Source organism: Siphateles boraxobius, unplaced genomic scaffold (genome assembly GCF_051911475.1).
Source record: "Siphateles boraxobius isolate OS27281-9 unplaced genomic scaffold, OSU_SipBor_1 29, whole genome shotgun sequence".
Classification (NCBI taxonomy): Eukaryota; Metazoa; Chordata; class Actinopteri; order Cypriniformes; family Leuciscidae; genus Siphateles; species Siphateles boraxobius.
In genome coordinates this window covers 9,658,284-9,684,270 of record NW_027508908.1, presented here as the reverse complement: position 1 = coordinate 9,684,270, position 25,987 = coordinate 9,658,284, and the positions used below count along the sequence as shown (strand labels likewise).

At 37.1% G+C, this 25,987-nt stretch overlaps 2 protein-coding genes across 5 annotated transcripts; one reads left to right on the top strand and one right to left on the bottom strand.

The window, feature by feature from the left end:
- The first annotated feature begins 335 nt into the window (after window positions 1-335).
- Window positions 336-22,215, top strand: LOC143753744 (sodium/hydrogen exchanger 9B2). Of its 4 annotated transcripts, none has more exons than XM_077246424.1 (13): window positions 336-391; window positions 965-1,142; window positions 2,133-2,346; window positions 4,012-4,182; window positions 5,771-5,913; window positions 6,085-6,212; window positions 6,298-6,473; window positions 7,147-7,253; window positions 7,382-7,531; window positions 7,832-7,940; window positions 9,608-9,744; window positions 9,916-10,099; window positions 20,517-22,215. In XM_077246424.1, the coding sequence occupies exons 2-13, from the start codon at window positions 1,050-1,052 to the stop codon at window positions 20,576-20,578; spliced, it is 1,674 nt and encodes a 557-aa protein (XP_077102539.1). In that variant the 5' UTR covers window positions 336-391; window positions 965-1,049; the 3' UTR covers window positions 20,579-22,215. The 4 variants fall into 4 exon arrangements, with proteins under 4 accessions (XP_077102539.1, XP_077102541.1, XP_077102540.1 ...); XM_077246426.1 differs by having other exon boundaries at window positions 351-398; XM_077246425.1 differs by having other exon boundaries at window positions 387-732.
- cisd2 (CDGSH iron sulfur domain 2) lies at window positions 22,216-24,813 on the bottom strand. The gene is made up of 3 exons (XM_077246432.1): window positions 24,537-24,813; window positions 23,665-23,879; window positions 22,216-23,219 (listed from the first exon to the last, which is right to left on the bottom strand). Exons 1-3 carry the CDS (start codon window positions 24,637-24,639, stop codon window positions 23,130-23,132), a joined length of 408 nt encoding a protein of 135 aa, XP_077102547.1. The 5' UTR covers window positions 24,640-24,813; the 3' UTR covers window positions 22,216-23,129.
- Window positions 24,814-25,987: the final 1,174 nt, after the last annotated feature.

The following is a 25,987-nucleotide window of genomic DNA, read 5'->3' as shown; positions in this document are numbered from 1 at the left end:
GGAAAAAAAAAAACTTTCTGGTGTGCATTTTGAGACGAAACAATGGCACGAACATATTTTAAGATATGACAAGGAAAGTTGCTTTTTATTAATCCCCTGGCTTTAGTTTTATTGTCTGGCATTTATATATGTTCATAATGAACCATATAAAGAATAAAACAACGTGGAAGGCGCATGATTAGGGGATCATAATAAACAGAAGTCTTTTGACTACGGCTTGTGATTGGTCCGTTGCTGTCAAATCTAGCAAATCATGCTGTGCAGGAGGCGGGACTTGGCAGAAAAGGGGTTGTGAAGATGGCCTGATTGGACCATTTTATTTCTTTTGGTTGGACGAACGGTAAAACAACACCTTCCATCTGTCACTCACACTTCCGGATGTTTCCACCGGGTAAAAGGTTATCCTTATTAAATGTATCCACTGATTTTGCGATCAAGCGCGTATATTTTCAGTATTATTTGTTTTTGTATGTATAGACCTCTGCACATGCCGGTTAATCACTTGACAACGTCAAACTTACAGACACTTCAGCATGAGATTTTGTTTCATTTCATGTCAACTGATTTATTTTTGATCACAAGTAGGAAAAGACAATGTCTCTATCACGCAAAACAATATGACTTTAGTCATGAACGAGGGGGAATACATATTGCACTATAGTCGATTAGTTGAAGAAAATTGTGCGTAAATGGACTAAAACCGTTGTAATGTCAGTGATGCTCAGATGTTCAGTGAGTGGTTTACTACAGTCTTATAAACAGAGACCATATGCCATACGCTCTTCAGTCTGATAAACCACCATATGGCCCAGGCTTCGAGTTTAGTCCTGTTTCAATCCGATTAACTTGTTGAACAAACCAGTCGCTTTTCCCGACTAGTACTCTGGCTTTTTTTCTCATTGATTACACCTTAGCAGGCTTTATCGATAAGTTGATGTAGTAATAGGTATTTATATTCACACAGGTGAAGTTTTAATGAACTGGAGCCGGTCTTGAGCACGTGCAATGGCTGGAAGACCAGAGGGAAGATAGAGCAGAAGTGTAGTGCCATGGAGGATGCCCAGTCTAGACCTCATTCAGCTCACTCCACATACTCACAGAGGACCGAGGATGCAGCCTCCGCCCTGGGAAATCATGCTGAAGTAGGTTCTGATTCTGATTCTGATTATTAGTCAGACTTCCCCACTTTATGCTGTCTATTTTGTTGTAAAATTGGTTCTATGGAACGGGACAGTTGCCTTTATTATTGTTATCTAGCCGAGATGTTATGTATCCTCATAGCTGATCTCAAGACTTAAGGGACAGTATGAAAGATTTCATACTTTTTAATAGCCTTAATATAGATAATTAACAAATATTTTAATGCTTTAGATCAGTAGTTCATGTACATTCAAATATGAATATAATAAAATACAGTGAGTGTATTGACAATATATTATTCTATATTGCACTGTTTTTAAAATTAAATTTCAATATGTTATTTACATATTCGTCAGAATTAAAGTTTGATTGACTGGAGAAATTATTACAAAAAATAACATTGGCATTTTTAAGTATTTTGGTATGTTCCCCTTTAATAACAGCAGTCAAGCAAAAATAATGTATTTTTATATTAACTTATTTTTGTTTTCATTTGACATCCCCCCCCCCCCCCCCCAAATCCTTTGTTTATATCCAGGTTTACGTCACCATGAAATCAAAATTGACAATTCTTATTTTTTTATGGAAAAATTATAACTTAATATCATTAACAAAATAACTTCCTCATTCAAATGAAATCTTTTCAGTAGAACTTTATTTTAAGGTGATGTACAAGTTACTACATGTACTTACTATAGTAATAACAGTAAATTATGTGTAATTACAAGTACCTAACCCTAAACCAAACCCTCAACGTAACTCTATAGTAAGAACATGTGGTTAATTAATATTACTCAGTACTTATTTGAGTACAATGTAACAATATCATCTTAATAATAAAGTGGAACCATCTCTTCTCTTCTTTGATGACGTGTTTACGACAATGCAATCAATTCTCGATAGACAAAATCAAGTCCCACCCCTACATTTTTTCTTCGAGTTCGAGAAGCCGTTCACTCACTTCTCTTTTCACTCTTCATTTTCTCATACAGCATCACCTTATTGTCAGTCAGACAGTCCTTGTGGTTCCGAAGCGCCCAGAGAGCCCCAATCTGAGTATGACTGAGGAGACGACGTATGTCCCACGACCGGTGTCTTCAGTTGACGCTTACACCAACACAGACCCTCCGTACGAATGCTGCCCAAGGTTGCGCAGACTATGCCCGTGCCCACCCAGAGGCTTGCTGGCTGCAGTCATCACCAAAGGTTAGAACAGAGTCCATAATCTTCTAAAACCTGATGGTAGAGATTGCATGTGCACTACCATTCAAGAATGTTGGTGTCGGTAATATTTAAAAAAAATATATATTATTTTATGCTCACCAGGATTACATTTATTTGATCAAATGTAACTTTGCTTTCCGTTTATTACTTAAAGCATACTTTAAGTACTTTAATATCACCACAAAAACTACTAGCCTAACTAATAAAGGTTCAAAAATTATTAAAGACATGTGAACAAATACATAGTGTATCAAATACACTAATTACAAGCATAGATGAATATAATAAAACAAAGTTGCAAATAAAGTGAGGTCTAACTGTTGTGTAATCCGTTACAGAAATGTGATAATAAGGCCTAAATGTAAAACATTATAGTGTTCACTGTATAAATTAAATATAGATTAATCTTTGTTAAAGCTGTGTTTTTTGTTGTTTGATTAACATATTGTTCTAAATATAAAGACGACCCTGATTATAAGATGACGATGCACCTTTTGGAAAAAAGCTTTTTGATTAATAAAAATGCTTTTATTTGAACATATTTTTCATATTTAATTTTTGTATTGAAAGTATGGTAAATACTGGTAAAATGTATTAACGATCACCATTAAAACAAATTTTTTTTTTTGGCATACCATAAAACTAAGCTCTAACCCATCTGAATTATATAACAATTAGGTTAACTATCTCATAGTGAAAACCATGTAGCCTACCAACATTTTATTAACAGTAGAAGTGAAATCTTATTAGTTTTGAAAACGGGGTACTGTCTTACATTTTAAAATCATATACGGGGGAAGTCTGGTCCCATCAGCAAGGCACGCAAATGTGACAGTCACACGGCTATTAGATGGTAAGCTTTTCTTTGACTGTTTGTGTTTTTAAGACTGTCTTTTTGCGCTTGCGATCTCCTTACATGACACTCTGACACACCGTATTTCTTGGCACACTTGTTTTACATCTATTTGGCACCAACTATAGTTGTGGGTGTATTATTGACATAAAATTCTAAACCTGAATATAAGACAAACCTGGTTTTTTAGATGTATTTCTAAGAAAAAACATCGTCTTACATTCGGAAAAATACGGTAACATTAATGACAGCAGTAGTTATTTATAGGTTTGCTGTCACTTTAAGAGCGAATGCACGGATCCAATTAATGGTACACATTCAATTTATTTCTCAACCGTTTATGTTCACTTAAGACTTTGCATGATTTTTTACGACAATACTTGCCAACCCGAGTATTTTGACACTATTTCGTGTGTATGTGTCCGCTCAAGTGCACAGAGATGCGAAAGAGTAATCAATTCGCTGTTCGCGCACTATCTGAAACGTACCTACTTTTGTGTGCGCGCTTCGGTTGTGTTTGCGACTATGCTCACAGATAACAGCGCACGAGTACTGAATTGATGTTGAAACCGTGAGGGCCTGGTCCGTGCGGATCACGGATCACCTACGATCAGTTTAACCCCTACTTTTGATTAATGTAAAGCATCCTTGCTGAATAAAAGTAGTTCATTTCTTTAAAAAAAAATCTTACTGACCCCAATCTTTTGATCAGTGGTGTAAGGTAGATAAAAATGTATTATGTTCACTAAGCTATCTGCTGGTAGATTGAACCCAGTATCTGTTTGTTCTTGCAGTTACCATGGCCGCAGTGCTGTTTGGGGTGGTGTGGTCCATTACAGAGAAGGAATGTCTCCCGGGCGGAAATCTCTTTGGCATCGTGACCTTGTTTATTTGTTCCGTAGCCGGGGGAAAGCTGTTTGGACGCATACACTTGCCGAACCTGCCACCTTTACCTCCCCTTCTTGGTATGAGCAATTTCTTAACATATTTAAGGTGACGTCACATTAGTGAAATTTTTCGGGGGGAAAAAGGTCCATGGTCAGTAGTGAAGTGCCCTCACGAAAAACTGCAATTGGACAGATTCATATCAAAAATTACTAGATCTTGACCGTAAAGTTTTGGTAAATGTGACCGCATCTTAAGAAAATAATGTCTATGTTAGGGATGGAAATTTAACCTACTGCATACTTCACAGCATATACTGTATACTATCACAATATTTCTGTAGTGAATACAAAAAAAGTATTTCTGATGCTTACTTGGATAAGAACCTTAACTCAGAATTTCTACTTGAAATTTAAAACGTACAAGTATGGGGGCAATGAAATTGTATTTAATTTTTTAAGAAATTACACTTCAAAAAATTAATAAATTACACTGATTAATCAGCAGGGATGTACTATTTTGATCAAAAGTGACAGTAAAGACATTTATAATGGTACAAATGATTTCTAATTCAAATTAATGCTGTTCTTTTGAACTTTCTATTTATCAAAAAATATAAATTCAATAATCAATTCCGCAAAAATATTAAGCATCACAACTGTTTTAAACATTGATACTAATAAAGAATGTTTCTGAGCACCTTATCAACAAATCATGTGACACTAGTTATGTTTCCATCCAACTATTTCATGCATTTCATTTCATGAATTTTGGGTTGTCGCATTACAAAATGCTGGATGGAAATGTGCATTAATTCTATAAATATGCATAAAAACGTACAGTATCAGTATTTTTTGATCCAATAAGAAGACATGCGCATAAAGTACGATGACATTTACTGAATAAATCCCTCAATGCGCAAAAACAAACAAACTCTGGACTAACCAGCTGATTAATTTAATTTGCACAGCATCTCAAAAGTTGGCTTTGTTTTGTTATTCTGAAACACCCGAACCAAAGTCTGTTATCAAAATGGTTGGTTATAATTACCTCCATGTCTCACACAATTGTGATCACAAGCACCAGGCATCCGCCTCCGAACGCAAGATAACATGATCGTGTTTATTTCGTCTGTGCGCACTGAGGTGCGAGTAATTTATAATGTACAAAAACAGAGCCACAGTTTCTTCCTCGTTTGCAGGAACTTCTGATTTTATTACAGATATTTTGCGCCAATGTCCCAGAAAGTGACAATTTTGTTCACTCGAACACATGGGATTGAAACAGTGCTTTATTCACAAATGTTTAATGCGATATTCCAATTTTGCTGAAGTTAAATCCACAACTTTGGATGGAAATAGCCACTGAAGACTGGAGTAATAGCTGCTGAAATTATCATTTTTAAAAAAATATTTCACAATATTACTAATATTTTTCTTTATTTTTGTTAAAAAATGGGTGTACGAGTTTTTTTTTTTAACTTTACATGCTCTACAGACCCCACACTTTTCAACGGTAGTGTATAATTTAATTTTCCCCACAGCTCAAAGATAAACAGACTGTGTTATTCTTTTTTCCTGTATTGACAAAGTGGTCAGTTTCATTGTCAGTGTTATGAATAACTATGGGATTTCTGTTTGTGTTATTTCACTCTGTGTGTGTCCGCAGGCATGCTGCTGGCAGGCTTTACCCTCAGAAACATCCCTGTGGTGACAGATGCTGTTTACATTGATGTTAGATGGTCCGCTTCTATGAGGAACATCGCCCTTGGTGTCATTCTGGTCAAGGCTGGTTTGCAATTAGACGGCAAGGTATGAAACTGCATCAGCCCGAGAAGATTTGCCTTCATATTCTTTCAAAGTTCAGCCAACACAATTGTTTTTTGATATCCATTTCGATCTCATAAAGACTTTTCATTTAATGAAGGTTGTACAGTAAGAATTTTTTTTTGTACTAACATAATACTTTTATGTGTGTTTCAGGCTCTGAAGAAGCTGAAAGCGGTGTGTTTACGTTTGTCCATGTTCCCTCTCACCTGCGAGGCAACCACTATGGCTGTGGTCTCCTATTTAATACTAGGACTTCCATGGATCTGGGGCTTTATTTTAGGGTAAACCGCTGTTTCTGATAAGATAAGAACCTCTCTGAAAGGTCTGCTGCTACCAATTCAATAGCTCTGATTTTCTGCTCTGTAGGTTTGTTCTCGGGGCTGTTTCTCCTGCCGTTGTGGTTCCGTCCATGCTGCTTCTGCATAAGGAAGGGTACGGTTTAGAGCAGGGTATACCTACTCTTCTGATGGCAGCATGCAGTGTTGATGACATCATTGCCATTACCTGCTTCACCACCTGCCTGGGCATAGCTTTCGCTACAGGTACGCCAAAAGAGTAAATGTAGCATACACGTAGGATATTCCTGAATTAAATTAAATGAATACAGTAAGAGATTTTAATAGTGTATATATAAGAATTTGTACATTTTGTATCTTAACGCATACAAATGTAAATGTTTCTGAACATGTTTTTTAGATACTTCTTTGATAGTGTACTTTCTCCAGGGCTGAGTTCGAAATCGCCCATTATACCCTCAGTCACTATTCCCTACATTAGTCCACTGATATAGTTTACTTAAAGGAGTGAACAAAAACAAGTAAAAAAAATTGGCCACTGAGTGCGCCGAAAGGAGCAGCTCCAGTTGTGATGAAAAAATCATGGGAACTATGCATAAATCTTTATTAAACAATATAATAATCAGTTAAAAAGGTATTTAAACCTGTTTGATATTATGCTGTTCCAAGATTGGAGCAGTGGTTTGGAAAATAGATGGATGATTCAGCTGTCACCATCTTCTACATTGGTTGTACACTTGTTATTCAGGTGCATTGCAGGATTGAATGAGTGCACTCGATAACATCCACTATGGTTTCGGACACCACTACAAATGTACAAAAAAAAGCCCTATTTAAGGATATACATTTTGAACCCAGTCCAGGCCATTTCTTTGTTAGAGGTCCAATTTATATTAGTGCTCTCTGTTGCCCTCTGCAGGCGCCGTGTGGTTAAATGTGCTGAGAGGACCACTGGAGGTGTTAGGTGGTGCGGTCACTGGTGTGGCCTTAGGGTACTTTCTGCATTACTTCCCCAGCAGAGACCAGGTACGTGAGCAGCAACATTATGATTATTAAGGTCATGTTGAATTCAAAACCTGATGTGGAGTTGATGTTGTCAGGAGTAACAGGTTTCATGATTGTTGATGATTTGTGTGCTTTGTCTTTCCACATAGGGAAACATAGTGCTGAAACGTTCGTTTCTGGTGTTGGGGCTGTCTGTGTTTGCATTGTTTGGCAGTAATGTGGCCGGGATTCCTGGCGCAGGAGGTCTTTGTACACTGGTGCTGGCATTTGTGGCTGGAATAGGCTGGGGAAAAGATAAGGTCTGAATCTCTTCTCCCAAAGACAGAAATTTTACTAAAATATCAGAAATAGCTGTGAAAGAGAAGTTCAAATTTTTAATTTTTAAATGTCTCAGTATCTGGCAGTCTGATCAGATAAAGAGGCTAGAAAGAGGTTTCTTTCAATTTTGCCTACTTTCTTTCTCATTCGCATATTTACACACTCACATTTTTTCGCAACAACGCCAAGTATTAGAATTAAAAAAAATATAAGAGTGTGACAACACGTTTTTTTTTAAGATCACATAACAGGTTTGATTTCTCTATGTATGTGTGTTTCAGGCACCCGTGGAGGAGGTGGTGGAAAGGTTTTGGCATGTGTTCCAGCCTCTTCTTTTTGGTCTCATTGGTGCTGAGATTGTTATTAGTACTTTGGAGATCACGACTGTGTGTGAGTGTCTGTGCTGTTTTTGTAACAGAGCTTATTGGGAAACACTTGAAAGGGCTTTTCACGCTTGAAGTAGTTAAAGGGATAGTTCACACAAAAAAAAGAAAATTCTGCCATCATTTTCTCACCCTCAAGTTGTTCAAAACCTGTATGAATTTCTTTCTTCTGCTGAACATGAAAGAAGATATTTTGAAGAATGTCGATAATCAAACATTTGATGAGTCCATAGTTATTTTTTTCATCAACTGTTTGGTTACCCATATTCTTTAAAATATCTTCTTTTGTGTTCAGCAAAAGAAAGACATTCATACAGGTTTGGAACAACTTAAAGGGGAACTTGGCAACTATTTCAACTTAATAAAACCGTTTAGAAATCATTTGGATGGTTAAATAACCTGTTCTGGTGAAAATGGTGACTTTTCCCGCTCCCCCCAGCGTTCCCAGGTGGAAAACCAACCTTGCAACATGGGGACTAACGTCCCGGTAATTTGGAAATAGGAAGTCTCGTGAGAAGCGAGAACGAGTGAGAAACACGAACTGCTTTACGGCAATTTGACATAAACACACACGCCGCCCTCAATGTGAAGGAAGTATTACCCACCTCAGTAGACATAGCTCACACAATAAAGTTGACCGGCTCAAATATTAACAAATGCACATGAGCAGCAGTAGAAAGGGGGAGGAGGGTGCCACAAGTGAGTTTTTTTTTTACGACAGTTTTGTGAAATATACGCCTCACAGCTGTAGGGGGAGCTCGTTGAGAAAACATGCGACAACAAAAGTGAAAATCAGCGAAGAAATGCTAGAGTTGCTAAGTTTCCCTTGAGTGAGTGAGTAAATAATGACAGATTTAAAAAAAAAATTGTGAACTATCCCTTTAACCTTGGGTCATTCTAAACCCCAGGTAAACATAATCCTGGGTTATCTTGCTTCAGACTTCACGTTACTCATAAATTACCTGGGGTTAACAATTAATCCTGGGTATTTATAAATGGACATGTCACACTATATATTAAATTCTGGGTTAACATTCTTACTTGCATATTTATGGTGACATTGATTGTCATGTCATTAATTGGACGAACACAGCATGTGACCTGTTTATATAAAAGCTCTAGCATTGCCCATCATATTATACACCGCCGACTATACTATCATGTTGTTCCTGAATTTTTCATGACTTATAAAGGTAAGAATGAAATGGTCTTTTCTTCTCTCCAGTTGGCACCTTTTTCATGACCATTTAACATTTTTCCTTCAGATGCTGAAATTGCTTTTTTTACAACATGCAGTGTGTCTGTGACAGTCCAAAGTATATGAATATAAGGCACACGATTGGTTGTCGGTTGTTAAGCATTTAGCCGTAACATACATCGGTACACACTGCACACGTTTGGCACCCCAACGTCAGCGCAAAAGCAGTGCTAAACCAGCTCTGGAGCATTCCAGCTCAGGATTCATATCTATGGGTAAAAACCATGCTTCTAAATTACAAGTGTGAAAATATTCCATTAAACAGGGTTAAAAGCAGGGCTTAGACTGACGATAACCCGGTATTAAGCACAGTGTGAAAAGCCCTAAAGTAACTGGGATGTAAGCAGTGTGCACATTTGCATATGTGTAGTGTTTCAAACATGCAGTTGATCTTCTCTAATGTAATATGTCTTCAGTTCTGGGTATAGCAGCTCTGCTCATCGCACTCACGGTACGGCTGCTCATCACTTTTGTTTCGGTACTGCGAGCTGGCTTTAACCTGAAAGAGAAAGTCTTTATTGCTCTAGCCTGGATGCCGAAAGCCACAGTACAGGTAAAATTGCCAGTATAACAAATAGACCTTCTATTTTACTTTTGTTTTATTGTCTTTATCCTGCACCCATTCCTTCTGTTTCTTTGGACAAGAGTGAGCTAAATGACAAATAAAAATGAAATGCATTTGTAAGTTCCTAACAGAGCAATCCCGTTATGTCATTGGTTTTAGGCTGCCATTGGCTCTACAGCTCTAGACATGGCACGCTCCAAGAATGACCTTGAGCTGCAGAAGTATGGCATGGATGTCCTCACTGTGGCTGTGCTGTCCATTCTTATCACTGCTCCTATTGGAGCGCTCATCATCAGCCTGCTCGGCCCTCGACTCCTGCAGAAACCAAAGAACCCTGAGTGGGGTGAGATATTTGTACACACAGACACATTGGCCACTTTATTTGACACAACTGTTCAACTGCTCGTTAAGGCAAATATCTAGCCAATCACATGGCAGTATCTCAATGCATTTAGGCATGTAGACATGGTCAAGACGATCTGGTGAAATTTAAACTAAGCATCAGAATAGGACAGAAAGGTGATTTAAGTGACTTTAAACATGGGATGGTTGTTGGTGCCAGACGGGCTGGTTTGAATATTTTCAGAAACTGCTGATCTACTGGGATTTTCACACACAACCATCTGTAGGGTTTACAGAGAATGGTCTGTAAATGAGAAAATATCCAGTGAGTGGCAGTTCTGTGGGCGAAAATGTTTTGTTGATGCCAGATGTCAGAGGAGAATGGCCAGACTGGTTCGAGCTGATAGAAAGACAATAGTAACTCAAATAACCACTCGTTACAATATGCAGAAGACCTGAACACACGTCCAGCCTTGAAGCAGATCAAGACTACAGCAGCAGAAGACACACTGGAGCCACTCCTGTCAGCTAACAACAGGAAACTGAGGCTACAATTCACACGGGCTCATCAAAATTGGACACTAGAAGATTGAAAAAACATTGCCTGGTCTGATGAGTCTCTGCTGTGACATTCAAATTTCAGGGTCAGAATTTGGTGTAAACAACATGAAAGCATGGATCCATCCTGCCTTGTATCAGTGGTTCAGGCTGCTGCTTGTGTAATGATGTGGAGGATATTTTCTTGGCACACTTTGGGCCTCTTACCAGTTGAGCATCATTTAAACACCACAGCCTATACCTGAGTATTGTTGCTGACCATGTCCATCACTTTATGACCAGTATACCATCTTCTGATGGCTACTCCAGCAGGATAATGTGCCATATAAACAACAAGCTTAAATCATCTCAAACTGGTTTCTTGAACATGACTATGAGTTCATGATACTCAAATAGCCTCCACAGTCACCAGATCGCAATCCCAATAAAGCACCTTTGGGATGTGCTGCAATGGGAGATTCACATCATGAATGTACAACCATTAAATTTGCAGCAAATGCGTGATATATATATACACTCACCTAAAGGATTATTAGGAACACCATACTAAAACTGTGTTTGACCCCCTTTCGCCTTCAGAACTGCCTTAATTCTACGTGGCATTGATTCAACAAGGTGCTGAAAGCATTCTTTAGAAGTGTTCGCCCATATTGATAGGATAGCATCTTGCAGTTGATGGAGATTTGTGGGATGCACATCCAGGGCACGAAGCTCCCGTTCCACCACATCCCAAAGATGCTCCATTGGGTTGAGATCTGGTGACTGTGGGGGCCATTTTAGTACAGTGAACTCATTGTCATGTTCAAAAAACCAATTTGAAATGATTCGAGCTTTGTGACATGGTGCATTATCCTGCTGGAAGTAGCCATTAGAGGATGGGTACATGGTGGCCATAAAGGGATGGACATGGTCAGAAACAATGCTCAGGTAGGCCGTAGCATTTAAGCGATGCCCAATTGGCATTAGGGGGCCTAAAGTGTGCCAAGAAAACATCCCCACATCATTACATCACCACCTCCAGCCTGCACAGTGGTAACAAGGCATGATGGATCCATGTTCTCATTCTGTTTATGCCAAATTCTGACTCTACCATCTGAATGTCCCAACAGAAATCGAGACTCATCAGACCAGGCAACATTTTCCAGTCTTCAACTGTCCAATTTTGGTGAGCTCTTGCAAATTATAGCCTCTTTGTCCTATTTGTAGTGGAGATGAGTGGTACCCGGTGGGGTCTTCTGCTTTTGTAGCCCATCCGCCTCAAGGTTGTTTGTGTTGTGGCTTCACAAATGCTTTGCTGCATACCTTGGTTGTAACGAGTTGTTATTTCAGTCAAAGTTGCTCTTCTATCAGCTTGAATCAGTCGGCCCATTCTCCTCTGACCTCTAGCATCAACAAGGCATTTTCGCCCACAGGACTGCCGCATACTGGATGTTTTTCCCCTTTCACACTATAAGGAACTCAGCTTTTTGGAAATATTAATAATCAATAATATCTTGTTATTATTAATTATAAATATTTGGGTCAGTTAATTGGATTAACTTGATGTGGCTGAATTAATATTACAATCAATTAATCAGTTCTTCCAACGAACTCTTTTGATTATTAATTTATTCTAATAAAGGGTATCTTCCATGGCCACCGAAGAATAATTATTTCTTCACCTGTACAGTACTTTGAGCCAGTAGCAAAAACCGTGATCGTAAAGTGACTTGTATTGCAAACAAAACAGAACCAAATACATATTATGTACAAGTTTTATTAACTAAATATAGATATTTATATGAATATAAATAAACTAAACAACATACACAAATGAATACATAAATAGGTTAGTGATAGGATGAAATTGGAAACCGGAAGAGGGTCTATGAGAAGAACCATCAGAATTTCATTTTCACATTTCATTGAATTGAATACTTGCATTTGTAATGGGAACAATTCTTGAAGTTGTTGAAAATTGAAGTCGTTGATGGTTCCGGCAGTGTCAAGTGGAAGTTGGTTGAGCGTTCTCTTTCTCCAGGAACGCATGGCTGGTTTGGTCAAGGCCTGGGACTCTGTTGAGGCCACGCCGAGCACCCAGGAGAAGTGAGGAAGTCGGAAGGATGGGTGATTGGAGTCGTTGTTGGTTGGAGTCTTTGTTACAAAACTCTTGAGATTGTCCTTGGTTCTTTGTGAGAGAGTCATCTCTCTCCTGCCTGAGCCCATATCTGGTTGGAATCGAGGCCTGCTGGGCCGTGGGGCCCCCGTGGAGGGGGAGGGGGTTCCCCAGAATCACCAGAACAGTGTTGCGGCTGGATGAAAGAACTAAGAGAGGGAGGTCACATGTGGACTGTCTCTAATAAGGCCTGGAGAAGATCCTCCCCTAAGGGTTGAACTCGACCAATCAGAAAGGGGACATGTCTGAGAGGGAAAGTGGCTCTTAGTTGATTTATGGATCTTTGTCCCTAGCAAGATTATACCTTCATTAATGCTAAAATAGCTATAACACATCCACACTGCATTCTAGAAGAAGGTGATGTACATCAAAGTGTGAGTCATTAAATGAGGATTAGTTAGGTAGGAGGCATTATACAGGTGAGGTTACATTGATCGTTAGTTTGTTGTATACCAGGATACATACCATAATATATACCTAATAGTACACGAGACAGTAAACCATTTACACTGTTTCTTTCACAGTTTTATGCATGTTCATTTATAGATCAGTTAGTCTATGATTAATCAAGCAAAGTCTGTTTTAAAGAGGGTTTCTGTTTCATAGTCTCTCTCTTGAGTATGTGGCCACATTCCTCGGAGGTCGTAAAATCTCCTTGTCATGCCCTGTAACATGACACTGTTTCTGCCCTTGTGTTTGTTCATTTGGGCTGTGTGAGGAGTTTCATAAACCTTTGTATATAATGAATAATTAGTATGTGTCTGATTGGTCCATACCCTACAACACAATTCTTTGTAAACCCTAGAAATGGTTGTGCGTGAAAATCCCAGTAACTGAGCAGATTGTGAAATACTCAGACCGGCCCGTCTGGCACCAACAACCATGCCACGCTCAACATTGCTTAAATCACCTTTCTTTCCCATTCTGACATTCAGTTTGGAGTTCAGGAGATTGTCTTGACCAGGACCACACCCCTAAATGCATTGAAGCAACTACCATGTGATTGGTTGATTAGATAATTGCATTAATGAGAAATTGAACAGGTGCTCCTAATAATCCTTTAGGTGAGTGTATATATGCGTCCATATATATATGAAAATTCAGCTTTGCATCACAAAATTATATTTTAAATTATATTAACATAGAAAACTATTATTTTAAAGCAATAACAAGTAACTTTTGCTCTCGGGGTCCTCCTACAGCTGGGAAACAGTATTGTCCTCTACTACTGTTGTAAAATCTGTCATGGTTACACAAGGCGATACACGTGTGCATTTGTTGACAAGCCGATACTGTCTTGAGTTCTCGCGGGCAGACTGCCAGTGTTGTGTGTGAAATGTCTTCATCCCAGGTACATTGGCATATATTTCAGCATGTCATATGAATATAATTTCATGAGTTTTATTTTTTTTCAAACGCCAAAAGATCACGTAGCTCACGTTTACAAGCCACCGTCATTATAGTAGCCTATATACATGAATATCAGATGATGTCAGCAACGTCTCCTCACTGACGTCACTCACTTCTAAAACTTGTCTTCCGCCATTTTGAGTACCTAATTCGGCAAGATCGATACGTCAGTCGCAAAGGAACTAGAGTTTAGATTATCTGCCCGACCCGATATTTCCCGTCACTATCCTCGGGCCGGTTCCTTGATCTAGAGACGTGCACTCCCAACGCAATAGAGCGCGGCGTGGGACTAGATTTGATGGCCGAGTGCGAGCGGTAATGCACTCAATCTGTGTGTGCGGGTTGCGGAGAATAAAACGATTCGCGGGACTCCCGCAAACTAGAAATATCTATGAATAAAACATAAAAACTAACATTTTTGTACATTACAATTTAGAAACGATTTACAGGCCAGAGTTTCTTTTTATAACATGTTTGCACTTTGCAGCGTTGAGCGATTTAGCCAATCACAGATATATGTGTTGATTTCTTGAACGCAAAGGCCAATCAGAAGCTTTTTGGATAGAATCCCCTGACCGCTCAAAACGGACTTTTTGTTCAGAGCTGAATTCTGTATGCTGGCAAACCCTCTAATTATAACAAACAAAGTGTATATATTATGAAAGATTTATTGTGCAGTCAGCTTCATTGATAATAACAGAGATGTGTGAGATTGCGATGAACTGATGTCAGCTTTTTAGGAATTAAGGGAGCGCACTTTGCGCGCATTCAGTCATATCATGCCAAACCATGCACGCAGTATCTGCTTGCTTTTATGTTATAACAGTGGTTTGTGTGTGCAAACTCTCTGTGCAGTTTTCATTTTGTCTGTGGTGAGTGGATGTAAATATATTGTTGTTAATGAGCTAACGCCGTGGACGATTAAAATATCTCCACGATCTGCTTTTGAAGAAATGTCGAACCGTTAGTATCGTGCATTAACGTTATATCAGTTGAATTTCTGGCGCCTCCGTCTGAACCAAGTTATCTTTCTAGTCTTATTGCGCTAACGTTACTGTCAAATACACACAAGGTTTACATAAACAAAGTTGGTTATGTATAAAGTGAAACAAACAGAGAGAATTGAGAGAAAATCTGCTAGTCAAATGTCAGAGGCTGGAAGTAACTACTACGCATCAGGTATCGCGTAAGGGTCAAACTAGAGGGCTGGATTGGGATTGAGTCCCGCCGGGACCCAACGCAAATCTCGCTGGAGCGGGCGGTTTGAACTTTGCTGCGGGCGGTAATGGGCGGCTAAAAAAAACCCTGCGGGATCGGGAGGTAGCCTAGTGGAGAATGAGATGTCAATAAATGACGTGGAAAAGAACCTCAAACGAGGTATTTACAGCACAAAACGTAAGCAAGGCAAGTCTGACATTTGGAGAAGTTTCTCAATTGTTTGTGACAAAGATGGAAAGGAACTGGACTTTGTTCATTGTGACAAATGTACTTATGATATATATATATATATATATATATATTGACATTGACAATTGATGTATTATCACCGATTCCGACTTGTCAATTACAGCGATGTTTTTGAATGTTTTGTATAGGCTACTGTATTTTCTTGTGGTAGGCTATATTTGTTTCCCTCTCGGGGTGTTGTTTTGCTTTGCTGCATCATATTTGCTGTGATAGGTCCACAACAGTGCGTTTTTACCTGTCCTTTTCATTATTTTAATTATTGTAGAAAGATGTTTTCCCAGAAAACGAAGGCTCATTCATTTCAGAAAGAAGTTGAAGAGGGACCCTCAAAAGATCTGCAATCATGTATTTGTATGTAATTATTTAAATCTATTTATCTAAATGTATTAGAAGATGTAGAAGAATAGCTAGAAAAACAGCAAATAAATAAAAAATAAATAAATACATTTAAATAAAAAAATCAAATAAAAATACATTTGGAAAAATAGATTTAAATAAATACAAATACATGATTGTATTTGATCCTAAGATACGACTATCTTTTAATTATCAGTGCGTCAGATGCAGGCCAGGGAAACGATGTAAACAACCCCATGAAGCTCTTTAATAATAGCAATACAAATACGTGTTTTTTTTCCTGCGGTACGAGAGAAGACACAAAATCAATGCATCTCTATTATTGTGCGGGAATAAATTCTAACCAGTTTTGCGGGTGCGGGCGGGAGTGGACATACAGTTGGGTTCAAAATAATAGCAGTCCAACATCACTAACCAGATCAATCACTGTTTTTGGTAGAGATTATATTTCTACATGGCAAATAATTTACTATTAGGTGTAGTAGAGTAATAGAAAAACAACAGACCCAACAGTCATGACATGTATGTTGCTAATCCTGTATAATTGAATCATTAATTGAAAGGGGTGTGTTCAAAATAATAGCAGTGTGGAGTTCAATTAGTGAGGTTAATCATTCTGTGAAAAAACTAGTGTCAATAAGTGACCCTTATTTAAGGACGAAGGCAGTACTGGACTGTACATGGTGGTTATAGTGCATTTCTCTCTTAAGATCTGAATAAAATGGGCCGTTCCAAACATTGTTCAGAAGAACAGCGTACTTTGATTAAAACGTTGATTGGAGAGGGGAAAACTTATAAAGAAGTGCAGAAAATGATAGGCTGCTCAGCTAAAATGGTATCAAATGCTTTAAAATGGCAACCAAAACCAGAAAGACGTGGACGAAAACGGAAAACTACCGTTCGAATGGATCGAAGAATAGCCAAAATGGCAAAGACTCAGCCAATGATCAGCTCCAGGGTGATCAAAGAAGATCTAAAGTTAACCGTGAGTACAGCAACAATTAGAAGACGCCTATGTGAAGCCAAGCTATCAGCAAGAAGCCCCCGCAAAGTCCCATTGTTGCAAAAACGACGTGCTAAAGAGGATACAATTTGCCAAAGAACACATTGACTGGCCTAAAGAGAAATGGCGCAATATTTTGTGGACTGATGAAAGCAAGATTATTCTTTTTGGGTCTAGGGGCCGCAGACAGTTTGTCAGACGACCCCCAAACACTGAATTCAAGCTACAGTACACTGTGAAGACTGTGAAGCATGGTGGCACAAGCATCATGATATGGGGATGTTTCTCATACCATGGTGATGGGCCTATTTATTGTATACCACGGATCATGGATCAGTTTGAGTACATCAAAATACTTAAAGAGGTCATGTTGCCTTATGCTGAAGAGGAAATGCCCTTGAAATGGGTGTTTCAACAAGACAACGACCCAAAACACACCAGTAAGCGAGCAGCATCTTGGTTCCAGACCAACAAGATTAACGTTATGGAGTGGCCAGCTCAATCCCCGGACCTTAATCCAATAGAAAACCTATGGGGTGACATCTAAAATGCTGTTTTTGAGACAAAACCAAGAAATGCAGAGGAACTGTGGTCTGTAGTGCGATCGTCCTGGGCTGGAATACCTGTTCATAGGTGCCAGAAGTTGGTCGACTCCATGCAACACAGATGTGAAGCAGTTCTCAGAAACCGTGGTTATACAACTAAATATTAGTTCAGTGATACACTAGAAAGCTTAATCTTCGAGCATTTTTCAGTTTATACAGTAAATGTTTGACTTTTTAAAGAAAAATGCAGACACTGCTATTTTTTTTGAACAGCCTGATATTCCCTTTTCTTCACTTTCTATAAAGTGAAAACAAATTTCATAAATTTTTCTTCATGTTTTGATCTTGAATAGATTGTGCAGTGTTCCCAATGCATTTTTGTGTATTGAAATAAAAGTTATTATTAGGATTTTGAGCTTTACACACTTTTTTAAACACACTGCTATTATTTTGGACACAACTGTACATATTGCGGGAGCGGGCGGGAGTGTAACACATACGTTGCGGGAGCGGGCGGTAATGGTCCGAAATTCGGCGGGCTGGAGCGGGATGAAGAAAACAGTCCCGCGCAGGTCTCTAGATCACACCCTAACGATGATATTTTGGTGGTAATCTAGGTGCGAAATGTTGTCTTTCGTAGCCATTTACTGTATCCATATGAAGCTCTAAATCGTAGCAAGCTAGATAGCTAATGTGTGTCAGGTACTCAAGATGGCGGCAGTCAACTGGAAAAAGAGCGGATGACGTAAGAGGTCACATGACTGACATTCATGAATTGGCTACTGTTTTAAATAATAGATATGTTAATTCAATTCAATGTTTGTGTGGTAGGTAATAGCCATATATCGTCAATATTATAATATCAAGCAACCATAGATGAATCTGCAACTTTGAAAAATAAATAAACAAACATGACTATCATGAAGATAAATGGAGGACCAGATAGATTCCGTAACATGGCCAGGTAGACAAAAATTAGAAAAAATAGAGATAGTATGCAAGCAATATATTTACTAGTCCAACAGCATGACGGCCAGGTAAGCATCGTTCGGGCACCCCTCCTCCTCCTTTAGCTCACGCCAGCGAGCGAACGCTGGACCAATATTGGTCCTCGTCCGGCACTTTATTTTGTCACTATCCCTTTTTCTTTTTCTAGTCTCCTCCGACAAAACCTTTGCCTTCTTCGTTTTAGTTGCTGCTTCAGCCATGGCAACAACATACAAACGGCAAACAAACGCTAGTTGGGCTCTCATGTCAGAATTTGAGGAAGAGGAGGGTGGTGGGGGAAGTGAGGTATGCCGTAAAGCAGTCGAATTTTGTAGTTCTTTTTGTGCTCGGGTTACTACCTGAATCCCGAAGTTACGTAGTGCCAGTAAAAGCGATACAGACACTGTTAGGCTATGGCAGACCTGTCATTCAACCTATTGTAAGTCGATGTACCATCTCAAGGGTCTTGGAAATATATTATGAAGGTTGAAAAACTACATAGTGTTGCTTTAAATTAATAATATTTCAAAATTAACTGTTTTTCTGTATTTTTGATCAAATAAATGCAGCCTTGGTGAGCATGAGAGACTTCTTTCAAAAACATTAAAAGTAGTGATGTTTCCAAACTTTTGACCAGTACCGTATATATTAGGGATGCAGCAATAGTATTTTTTTGTCCGATACTGATTTTAACAAACAAAGATTACAATAGATGACTGTTTTGATCATGTTTTAAATTAGCAAAGTTCAAAAACACATGCATTAATTTATACTAGCTAGTCTGCATCATCAAATCATCTTAATTGAACATGAATTGGATCCATTTAACATTCAATATGCATAACACAAATACATAACAAACATACAAAATATACAATTGAAATAAACAGTGCTTTTCATGTTGGTCTAACTGTAGTTTTCATATACAGAAGTTGAAAAAGGTAATCAAATGTAATATTTATTCACTGCTGTATAAATTCTCGTCACCCCTCTCAACATGCTTCCTTAGTGTTTTTACACGTACATTTTCCCGTTTTTTCCCTGAACGATGATGTGAGTTACTATGGTAATTCTCATTGCATCATGAATGGCCTACAGTGGCGAAATTATTTACAATTGCGACAAAAGCGAAACATTATTTACCGTTAAGCTGCTATCTATACATTCACATGCTCAATAAAATGATATGAAATATGATGGTTAGGATAATGCCTTAAAAGTTTGAAGACTTTTTTATATATATATATATATATATATATATATATATATATATATATATATAAAGTCACACAATGTGGATGACAACTAATCCATTTTGATTAACAAGCCACATGAGATGCACCTGGAAATGTATCACCACAGCTTGGAGAATTTGCATGCTAGCAGGTCACCCTTTGTCCTGTTTTACTCTGGGTTTGCTTTATTGTTTGTACAATGCTGTCTCTCAACTTTGCTAATGTGTTAAATTGTGGACAATAAATCAAATGCTCCAGCCCCTTTAATTAATTACCAGTAGATTCAGTTTGCTTCAAATTCATAAACCTGTGTTTTGTGCAAAAATGATATTAGCACACACAGTATCTGTGACACTGAAGACTGGTGTAATGATGCTGAAAATGTAGTTTTGTCATCACAGGAATAAATTATTCTAAAATGTATTAAAATAGAAAACAATTATTTTAAATCGTAATAGTATTTCACAATAGTACTGTTTTTACTGCATCTTTGAATGCAGCCTTGGTAAGCATAAGAGACTTCTTTCAAAAACATAAAAAAGTTAATGTTTCCAAACTTTTGACAGCTACATATATGCGTAAATAAATCGTCTACAATCTACATAGATATATGTTACTGAAATCTGTCACTAGCTTAGTACAAACATTCTTCATTGTATTAAATGCGTGCATTGTTTTAATTGTCATTTTCTGAATTGCAGCTGTCAGTCAAGGTGCTTTGTCTGCATCAGGGACACCGGTGACATATGAAAGTGCCCTGTGATGTTTCTGGAATGCTTCTGGGAAGTGACACCCCAGCGTCCAAGGCTGCTGATCATCCCTTTTGTCCTCAAAGTTTGATTCTCAAACTCAGTATTACTACAACCCTCTGAACTCAGAGTGCAACAGTGGGCAGTGGCTTTTCAGATGAAGAAACCCACGTTTTTTTTTGTTGTTTTTTTTACCTTCTAAGGTGAATGAATATCATTCAGAACATTTCTTATTTCAAGTTCTTGTTCTCCTCTAAAACGTGGGATTTTAAAGGATTACGTTATGCTAAGGATTGATCATTTTTAGCACTATCGAGTGCAAAAACTGTTGTTCATGAATATTATTTTTTTCTAACTGGCTTATATTTGTGTTGATAGTATTTCTAAAATTAGAAATATACCAGATATTAATTTACAGTATTAGTCTGCAGCGACTGCATATTAGTGTTACAGAAACTCATGTAGTGGCCAGTGTTGTCATGACTATGTTCACAATGGAACACTAGCTGCTTTTACTTTGCTTTATATAAAGTATACAGCTTTCTAGTTCCATTGTTATTGTTAAAATGTCACACAGCCTGTCTTTGGCTGATGGCACCAAAAAGAACGGTCCCAATACTATCCAGTAAAAAGGTTTTTAGAAAGTATGCTACATAAACATTTTTAATTTTTAAATGTCTCAGTATCTGGCAGTCTGATCAGATAAAGAGGATATAAAGAGGTTTCTTTCAGTTCAACAATCAACCTGGAAATGGAAGGTCAAGTTGCAGGATACATACATTTTGGCAAATGTAGTATTTCATCTGAGTATGTAGGCTTACAGAATTCATATTTTGTAGTATTCCGAACATAGTCATGGACCTACATTCCGAGATTCAGAGTTTTTGCAGGTACCTTGTCAACCCTGTTGCACATACAGTAGTCAAATACTGTAGCTGCAAATATTCTGAAGTCAGTTTGGTGCTCAATTACATTTTGAGTTTACAGTGGAAGTAATTTTAGGACTTAAAGAAAGGTTAGAGATTCTTTTTTTCAAATTAGAAGTAGAAAGAAAAATCATGTATTTCCCTTTGCACAGTTCATCATGTTTTTTTTTTCATGAGCCATATTTATTGTGAACATTTTTCATGCTTTTTTTTCTTCATAAAATGTGTATTTGAATGTTATAGACTCACGTGAAGGGAACACTTAGTGGATTAAGTTTACTGCTTGAATTTTTACAAGATTTTGTTTTGTGGTTTTGTTTCAAAATAGAGTATTGGTAATGCTGCATACAGTCATTCTTTAAGCTTTTAAATGACTACTGTTAAGAGTTACTACTGTTATACCCTTATTTTTATATAGTATGATGCATGTGTAGTTATTTTAATTTGTAGATGTATTGCTGCTGGAAATGAATGACATGTCTTGTTAGTAAATGACAAGCAAAACCCCCTGCTTGCATTTGGAAGCATATCTTGTTATATAATCTAAGGCAAAGCAGATGTAAATAAGCATCACTGTTACTTTAAAGACATGGAGCATTTGTAGTGGAGTTGCACTATTATGTTTTAGGAAAAGTACACAGAAGAAATAAATAGACTGTTTCATGGCATCACATTCATCAGTCACACTCAGAAAAACAGTAAAAAGAATTTTCAGGAAGATAAAACAAGTTTCGTTACCTTTTATTTTATAAAAGTTATTAGGCACATTCCAGTTATCATACAAATGTAATTTTTATGAAAACATCTATGAACAAGAGCCATCAAATACAAAACCAAGTGGCACAAGAAAAAAAGATTGGTATTGTCAACTATTTATAACTTTGAATATGAAGAATGGCACACACACTATGAATTGTAATTGTCGAAGCATGTTGGTTCAGGTGGACAGAGAAAGGGCACATTTCTTTGTCACATTATGATACATGTTGTAATATATGAATGATGTGTAACAATAGCTGTGACCAAAGTGCAACGGGAAATGTCTGTAGGTATACAAACAAAAATCAAGTTTAGTATCCTGCACTTGAAAATGTTAAAATAATTTAGCAAACATTTTAGAACTATTGTCGGTTTAGGAATAATGCTGTAGAAAACGAAAAGCAAAAGCAAATCCTAATAATGTACTTCACATTGAAAAGTTAAAAGTATAATTTGTTGTTGTTGTCTTACAAAATGTCAAACGCACATAAAATAGTATTAATACAAGGCAACTTAGTTAAAACTGAATCTAGATGTAGATTAAGATTGGAAAAGACACTTCCATGGCCACAAAGATTGATTAGCGACGATAACCGTCATTTTTCCTCATGGTCCTATTATATTGCACACAAAAGTCAAGCTACATTTGCCATGTATAACAACAAAAATAAAACACACAACAATGTAACAAAACATAAATCAAAATAATTAATCTATGAATCAACCACAATATATTGAGCACTACAGTCCGAATTAACAGCTCTGTATTTCTACACAATAAATTGGAAAGAGTTTGGGGTAAGTATAACAAACAAATTACAGTAAGTTAAAAAAAAATGCATAAAAAAAAAAAATGCCACTCCGAGCCAAAACAGGTGGGCTACAGGGTCTTCTTCTTAAGAATAAGTGGACCAATGTTGTCTCCCGTTAGCTCATTATGCTTTATGTGCGATTTATCGCAAACAGGAAACTGCAAGATAAGAAAGAAAAAATTAAGTGCTGATAGTGACAGTGGCTCTTAGGCACACTAAGGTGTTTAACAAAACTCACACTCTCAAAGAGGAAGCAGAAAATCACACCTTTTCCCACACAAATTATCAGTTAATTAGTTGTCATATCATACATTTTTCATTACATATATATATATATATATATATATATATATATATATATATATATATATTCTCCAAAAAAAGCTCCAAGTATAACGTTAATTAAAGGTTTTGTTTTGTGCCAATAAGTCAGAATTTAGTTGTTCCATGTTCATTTCCCCCCTTTGGTGCTGTTATAGCATGTTTTGATAGTTCATTGAACCACTTTACTGCAAAAGTTCTAGGAAAAAAATATCACCCACTTAATATTACCAAGATAAATTGATTGTCTACTTAAAAAAATTTTCTCTCAGGCATTCCTACCGTTTTAGATCGCCAGCAGCGACAGTAACAAACATTTGGAGTCCTCAGGTCCTCTATGTCGATCTCATTCACCACTTTAGGGTTTTCTTTTTGGATCTTCAGATTTATTAGACTGTCTCTTTGCTTTTTCTTCTTGGGGAGGAAGGGCCGGATGGTCAGATAACCCAACAGAGCCAAAATCCCCAATAATGGCAGAAGCCGCAACCACTCTGAAACTGAGACACATTGTTAGAACTTATTATAAACTTAATGACAACAATCTACATAATGAGAGCTATTCTGCCTACAGTGGAAAAATAAGTGCATGTCAGGTAAAGTAATGTTCAGTGATTAATACACTTTTTATATTTGCACACATGTGCATTAGAGATGAACTGTTGCATTACAGTGACAGTTGCTGGACCCTTAAGATAGGTCATTTTAGGTGTCTGTACAAACAACTCTAACATATTTAACTTACAGATGCAAATATTTCTGCATTTCGTGTGTCATCCTCTATAATACTACAATAAATCATGCCTCTTAGAGGCAAAGCATGCTATCAGATGCTTTTCGTGTTTAGTTCTTCACACATTTCTAAAATAATAGACACTGATCGTTACTTTGTATAAGAAAATAGAATCACTTGAAAAGTAGCTCTGGTTCTTGAGAATCTTTTCATGGTATTCTATGAAAATAGGTGAAAGATAATACAAAAACATGTATTTTTCCTACCCAGAAACACGTGCAGGCAACCAATTACTTATTAATGCGTTATTTTAGTGTTTAATAGATGCAAAACATAGACACATACATCACTCTTTCTATGCAGGCATGCCCGCGTAACTTTCCACCTACGCTTGTGACATTTTGTATGATGATGAAACACATACCTGTCAGTCGCGCAAACCCTCCGATTGTTTCTGGAAGGGGCAGTTTCTTGAGGTAGGCTGGAAGTTGTATTTTGATAATCCTGGAGATACTTTCTAACACCATCTTGAATGACTTTGTGGTGCGCTTCTCTCAATTGAGAGACCCAACAGGATATTTCCTGAGACGTTCTACGTCATCGCGTTAGTGCACTTGCGTAGTCATTTCCTTTTGCTTTAGAAGAGGGACTATTCAAGGCTCGAAGAATATACGTAGTTTTGACTATGAATAAGCGTAAGTGCACCACGCCCCGTAAAAAGTGTCAACCAATCACCATCTGCAGAGTTGGTTGAGCGCGATTGGCTCGTCTCTCACCGCGCCACTTGCTTTCAGTTTTTAATAGCTATACTTTCTTTTGTACAAGGAAAGGGGTCTGGACAATATCAAACACATACTATATAATTAATAAAGTTAGAGATGTATCCTTTAAAATATAACAGAGTACTGTTAAACAATTATTCGTATGAATTCATTCTTGCACATTTTGTAGCATTTTTGTATGTTTTGGACTTTTTACAGTCTATGGTTTTGGATCGATTTCTCTAACATTCCGTCAAGATGTAATTTAATTATTATTATTTACTTTTTTGTACATAAATAGCCTGACATTGATTGCATTCCATTTATTGTAAATTGTAATTTTACTCCTGGCCCAATTGATTAATTAATTAATTCGTTCGTTCTCCCGTCCTTCCGTCTGTTCGTCCATCCATTTATTTATTCATTCCTTCATTTCATTGAACACTTTTTGTAAACATCTAATGTAAGCTGTTCATTTTTTATATGTTTTAATATAATAAATTGTTTAAAAAATGTACAGACAATTTGTTTAATTTGTACAAAATAATTCATTATTTGTAGTCCTACCCCCAATCTATTCACAGATATTTCAGTCATTTTGAAAAGAAAATGAAAGCTATTATTTTTTTATTTTTTTTTTGCAATCAACGATCAAAGATCAAACGATCATTAGACTGGGTGGTCGTGTTCACAATGTGTCTTTCTGTCTTCACATTTCTTTGCATGTAACCCCCCACAAAATTTAAAAGAAAAAAAGTATTGTTTTCAACTGTAAATAAAATCTAAATATGAATACTGTGTATCACTTCCTTTTAGTGGTGTAATACTGCAAATAATCAAATTAATTTAATGCTATTATATTATATCATATTATATTATATTATACTATATTATATTATATTATATTATATTATATTATATTATATTATATTATATTATATTATATTATAAATTATAGAACAACATTGTCCAGCATTCCTTGCGCTTTTAGGCAGATAATGCCCGTTTTCATGGATTAATTGTAAATACAGAGTTACATTTATTTATAAATGCTATAGTGTGTTTTAGATGTCATTTACCCATTGACTGTAAAAAAAAAACGAATATGAAGCAT